Raw genomic sequence first — 6,000 nt, forward strand, 5'->3', positions numbered from 1 at the left:
AATTATAGCAGCCAAACAATGAACTACATCATATTTATTCCTTCCACATTAGACTACTGTATATTGAGCTAAGTGGGCACTGTGGTAGCTACACAATTTTGTTTTTTACTTTATTGGAAAATTTACTCCTGGCTTTGGACTTATTTCTGGGACTTCAAGTCAAAGAGCTGTTTCACTTTCAAAGGACTGTATTCCTGACACATAGACCATGATCATATCAGTGAAAGAATGCATGATAGGACCTCATTACGGTGAGATAATGTGTTAAATAGAAAAAAAGGAAATAAGGGAAAATTTAATGATAAAAATATTTTGACTTTGGAATTTAAAATTTCTCACTACCTCCACACCAATTTACATAACACCTTTCTGTTATCTTGTGGCATCATAATCAGATTACAATGTAATTGTTTAAATTGTATTAACAGATTAAGCATAATTGTATTAAGGCTGTAAAACATTAGCAGTTGTGAGATGGCTCAGACTTGCTTTTTTCAACCTGTGATGTCTTAGGCAAACACAGATCTGTTTCTGAAGATTGTGTTTCATCCAGAAGAATGTTGGAGCAGGGGGATTTATATACACATGTACTAGCTATCAAACAGGCTTTGAAATACTCAAACATTTCCTTTTGTCACTAACTGCTATTTGCGATCCAACAGGGCCAGTCTCATTCTCAGCTGAGTGCAGTAAGCATTTCCATCGGCTCTATCACAACACAAGGGACTGTTCAACACCAGCATGTAAGTAACAGATGAAATGATTTTTAGCTCTAACAGCAGTGTTTTTCCGTCTATAAACATGCTTGTTTTGCCTCCCAAGGGTATGCCTTTACTATGTAGACTATGCCAGCATATCTCTGTAGTGTAGATGCAGCTGACACCAACAAAAACATGTGTTCTGTTGGTGCAGGAATACCACCTCCTCAAAGGACGTTAGCTGAATGGATGGAAGGCCTCTTCTGTTAACATAGTGGTGTCTACACTGGGGGCTATGTTGGCATAGCTACATTAGTTGGGACGTGTTTTTTTCCACCCCCTGACCAATGTAGCTATGCTGATACAACCAGGCCTAAATGTGTGCCATGCTAGGCCTGATCATAACCTTTGCTTATAGCGGTCCTCACGCCATACCATGGAAAATACACTGGGTCTGATTTGTCTCTCACTTTCATTGGTTTTACACTAGTGTAATTCCATTAACTTCAATGGAGATGCTCCTAAATAAGACTAATGTAAGTGAGAAGAGAACCAGGCCTCTGGAAAATGGATACATTGTAGCAAGAAAATGCCAATTTTTAGAAGAATTTTCTGTAATTACATACACACCTCAAAGAATGAAAACCAATGAACTCCCAATTTTCAATTGTTTTTTGCAAATAAAAATAATGCCAGCAAGAAGAGAATCATTGCTTTTACTATTGACAGATTACAGCCCCAGTCCTACAGTCCTTACTGAGCTAAAATTCCCATTTCAACTCAATGGGAGGTTTACCTGAATAAGGACTTCAAGGCCAGGTGCTAAATCTGTACCAGAGCTTTGTTTAAGAATTTTTTTTTCTAAATAATGTATTAAAAGGGGGGAAAATGGAACTCTTAACAAAGAAATTGTTCTAGTGAAACTGAAAGGAAAAGAGAAACTGACTGGCAATCAACAGCACTGTTTGTCTACAACATTTAAATCTATTAGTCATGCAAAACCTCACACTTCCAGACATATGTCATTATTCTGAAAAGTAGAGAACAGTTCTTGTGAGGTGTTGAGAGCTCAAGTCCCATTGAACATTAGTACCTCACAGAATCTGGCCTTCATACAACCCAGAATAGCCAAGTCCGAACTTGACTGAATAATACTAGGCCCTAGTTCTCCAATCCCTGTGCTGTGTAGAATTGGGAATATAGAAATCAAGGCCTGATCCTGTAAAGAATAAATAATATTGTTCATTGTAGTAAAATTACTTTCTCTTTCCTGTAGTGTATAGGGATTGAATAATATCCCTTTAATTGGTTTGTGACCTCACTATCTTCTATCTCATAAGACACCAAAACCCTGCCAGAACAGGATTGTATATATGGCCTTGCACGTTATGTATATTTATTAAATTCACAGAGCCATGTGATTCCTTCATATTATATAGATTTTGTAAGGAGCAAAAGACAAAATTTACCTTCTTTTAATACAATGGTGTACCATAGGTGTGTGATGAAGAGCAAAATTGTAATAAGTAACTGGTATCATTTTGCAACCAGCACAAATTATTTCATGTATTTCAAACAGAAATGTTTTTATTGTGCAGTTCATATAAACCTGGTTCCCACTCTGAACATTAATGTTGCTCACCCAGAATACATGGCAATTCCAATTATTTATTGTTGTTGTGAATTATTTTATTTTATAGATTACAAAAGGTGTGCAAGATTACTAACAAGGTTGGCAATGAGTCCTTTGTGTACACAACCTTAGAAAGTTTGCTGTGTAAGTATCCTTTTTCTTCATCTGATCCTTGTTTACTTTATGGCCTAATGATTTGCTTGATACCTTTCACCTGTTATCTAGAAAACAAACAGAAATATGTTAGTGTTTATAACCTGCTGCTTTGGTATTAATGTGCTCTATTGTGCCACAGTTTGAATTTTGCACCTACTGGTGTATCATGGAGATAGCACATTAATGTATAGACCTGTCCTGCATCTGTTATGCATGCTCCAATGTAGTATTCTTATATTAGCTCATGGCTCCATGTGATGTTTCTGGCACTAAATAATTATGGGTGAGATGACCCACTTCCATGGAAATATCTGAGAAGGAACCTGGAAAGGTGTGGGAGGGCAGGGAATCTGTGAAGCTCCCTCACAGTATTTCCTCCAGATTCTTTCTTCCATGTAGCAGGGTTTGCTCCTCCATGGAAAAAAACAGGAAGTCTGGTTCCCAACCCACAATTCCCCTGATATCTGTGAAGATCCCAGGTGGGCTAGAATCCCTTAAAGGCACAGTGCAAAACGTCCTGTGCCTTTGCACCAGATTCAGGTGCATCTGTAACTCCAAAGTCTGCCCCGGGAACAAGCATGAAGGAGGGTTTGCATTCATCAAAGCGGAGGTTTTGGGGGAGCATAGAAAACATAATACAGCCTGAGGCTTTATTAACTCTTGGGCAGCACGCTTTCTGGATACCAATCCATTGCCTGTGGTTAAATATGGGGCACAGTATCATAAATAGGAAGAAAACAATGCACACCTTTGAAAGAACGTCACTCAACCACATAGACTCTCAGAAGGCTGTTTAGAATGTTCAAACTTTTCATGCTGATTGTTAAAAGCACTCTAGAGTCATCATAGCTTATAAATATCAAAAGCTGGGATATTTGTTTATTTAAATATCTTCTGCTGGTGTTCACTTCTTACTACACCCAAACAATGCTTGCAAAGAAGTTACTACAAGGTAGCATGATTTCAAAAACATTTTCCTTTTAAAATATAGTGATAGCCTTAAGATTTAAGAAGCTGTGTCTTTTTTTTTGGTATCAAGATCTCAGTTCAAATTGAAAGGGAATAAGGAAAGAAGAGCAGGATAAAAAGCAGCTGCCTTTGCTGATTTGATTCCCAAGTGAAAATGGGAAGATCCGGGGGTGGGGGAGGGTTGGTTGGGGGGGGAGAGCTTAGAAAAATATATCAATATTCTAGTGCCAGAAGAAATGAGACAACTCTTTCTTTTATCCCGGTATTTTTTATTTTCCTTGTTTAAACCCGAGTCATCACTATCTCAACATGCTTTGTTCCACTGCCACAGCACACCACTGATTCTAGCCCATTGTCTCCTCACTGACTAGAAGCAGGTGTCTTTCCTAACATCTCTCTTCTGTTTATCTCTGTTTTTTATTTTCTTCCTGTGTGTTTCTACAATATTTATCTTCCCCCCTACTCAATTCTATTTTTTTTCCTGCTCCTTGTCTCCTTCTTACACTATGTCTCACTGGTCTGCTTTCCCTGCCTCTCTTCTGCCTCGTCTTCCCTCCTCCATGTCTTTTTTTACCCCTCCAGCTCGCTCTGCAGGATTCCCACAGACAGTTCTATGTTCCCATTCTTCTCTTCACATGGTCTTCTGATAGAGCTAAAGATGTTTGCTGTAGCCTCAGTGCAGGCCTATTTCCCAGAAAGTTTACTGCCTTCTGCTTTATCCTAAAAATCAGGGTAAGGAGATCAGAAGTGGCCCCTGATTTATGGACCCAGCTGTCCTAATTCACTTGCCAAATGGATAGAAAATGAAGAGCTGATTTGGAGGTTAGAAGGGCAGGCAATGTGAGCAGCTTCCCACTCACCATGTTCTCTTTAACATGCATTTGGGCTTTCTTTAAAAAAAACAAAGTAAAGGTTAGAGGGAAAAAGTAATACAGTCAGACAGTATAAACATGTCCCAAGTCTTCCTTGCCTCCCTCTCCTCTCCCATGTTCTATCCTCCTGCAGGGGAGATCAGAGCCTGCTCTTTGTGCCCCTTTTTCCAACCCTAGTACCTTACAGCAGCTGAGGCTTTTCTCTTGGGGGGGGGGGTGAAGGGCAAGGGGTATGTTTGACCCACCTTCCTCTACCCTACCTCTTACCCATCATGCAATGGGGGTGTCTTTGCTTGCTCCCTTGCCATTTGTCTTGGCAGCAGTGGGCAGGACTGGTGCTTCTCCTTACCCCATTAGTTGAGGATTTAATTGGTGTGATTGATTCTTCTCCTCCTGCTGGCTCAATAAGGTCAAATGTAGTGCTCCCTGCAGCAGCTGACAGAGAACCAAAATTATTGTTGTTCCTGTCTCCCATGAAGGACCTGCTCCTTGTGTTACATCTGAGAGAGCCCTTTTGGGTTCCTTCATGGCACCAACAGCAGGACTAACCTCACCGCAGATATTTAAGTACCTTCTCCCCCCCACAAAATAAAAAATAGGCCCATTTTAGGATGTAAGTGACCTTGATAATTTTGTTTAACCAAAACAGCAACTGTGATAGAGGGGAGCACAAGCTTGTTCTTTCCCCTGCTTTCCATGCCCTGGGAGAAAAAGATGGAGTGGTATTTGTACATTATGGCTCAGGTTTTCCTTTGGAAATCCCAAGCTCTCTTTCCAAAAGTATATTACACCAACCTTTCCAGGAAGGGATGTACAAAGGTTTCCTCTGTTTCCATTTCAGGACCACGGAGAAGTCTACTGATGTGATACAGTATGTGTAGATTGGCTAGGTGACCTGCTAGCTTGGTTACAAAAATGACAACGCTGTAAGGCATTTAGGAACATAGTTTATATGAAGAATGATTACGTGGTTGCAATTACAATCTTTATAGTTTTGTCTCATTAAAGTTACTGTGGTTTATTGCAGAACAGGTAGTACACAATGGTACTTGGGAGTGGCGATAATAAAGATTTAAATGGCAGCCAATGCATTTGTACAGTATGCATGGGAAACTTTCAGCATGCACCACTAACTTTTAAGCCTCTTACCACCATTAGTTAGGATTTGCAGATGCAAAACTCATTAGTGCTCACAGCAGGGGGGCAAAATCCACCTGCACCACAGAGTTAATCTAAAGGTTTCTTCAAATCTAGAGGTTTCTTTAGTTCACACAAAACTGTAATTTGTAAACAGATTTGGATTAATCAGACCACATCAGTGTTGCACAGCTCTGAAACCAGATATGTTTGTTCTTCTTGCAGTCCTTTCTATTACAAGAGAACTCTGATTTGCCGAGAAAGTGCCTTGAAATCTTCCCCAAGATAATAGAAAAGTCATCTTGTATCTTTTTGATTTACAGCATTGTTTTGTTACTAGATGCATTTTATTTTCATATGTTGGACATTCCATATTTGTGTGAAGGAAACATTATTTTATTTTAATTTGTAAATTTGTTTCCTATAGCTCAAATAAGCCAATTATTTAAATATATTGTATATAAAGAATAATAATATACTAATTAAATGTTATCATATGCAGTGAGTTGGTTAGTTTTTGCTGTTGATTTTCTTG

General features: G+C 39.1%; 1 protein-coding gene across 1 annotated transcript in view; it reads left to right on the forward strand.

Moving 5' to 3' along the window:
• ALKAL1 (ALK and LTK ligand 1) overlaps nucleotides 1-5,786 on the forward strand; it is a 49,118-nt gene extending 43,332 nt beyond the window's left edge. The window contains exons 3-5 of the mRNA XM_084618627.1: nucleotides 663-743; nucleotides 2,399-2,475; nucleotides 5,691-5,786. Of these exons, the coding sequence (XP_084474753.1) occupies nucleotides 663-743; nucleotides 2,399-2,463 (146 nt within the window). The 3' untranslated portion in view covers nucleotides 2,464-2,475; nucleotides 5,691-5,786. The remainder of the gene's footprint in view (nucleotides 1-662; nucleotides 744-2,398; nucleotides 2,476-5,690) is intronic.
• Nucleotides 5,787-6,000: the final 214 nt, after the last annotated feature.

Source organism: Lepidochelys olivacea (genome assembly GCF_965140295.1).
Source record: "Lepidochelys olivacea isolate rLepOli2 genome assembly, chromosome: 2".
In the NCBI taxonomy this organism is placed as follows: Eukaryota; Metazoa; Chordata; order Testudines; family Cheloniidae; genus Lepidochelys; species Lepidochelys olivacea.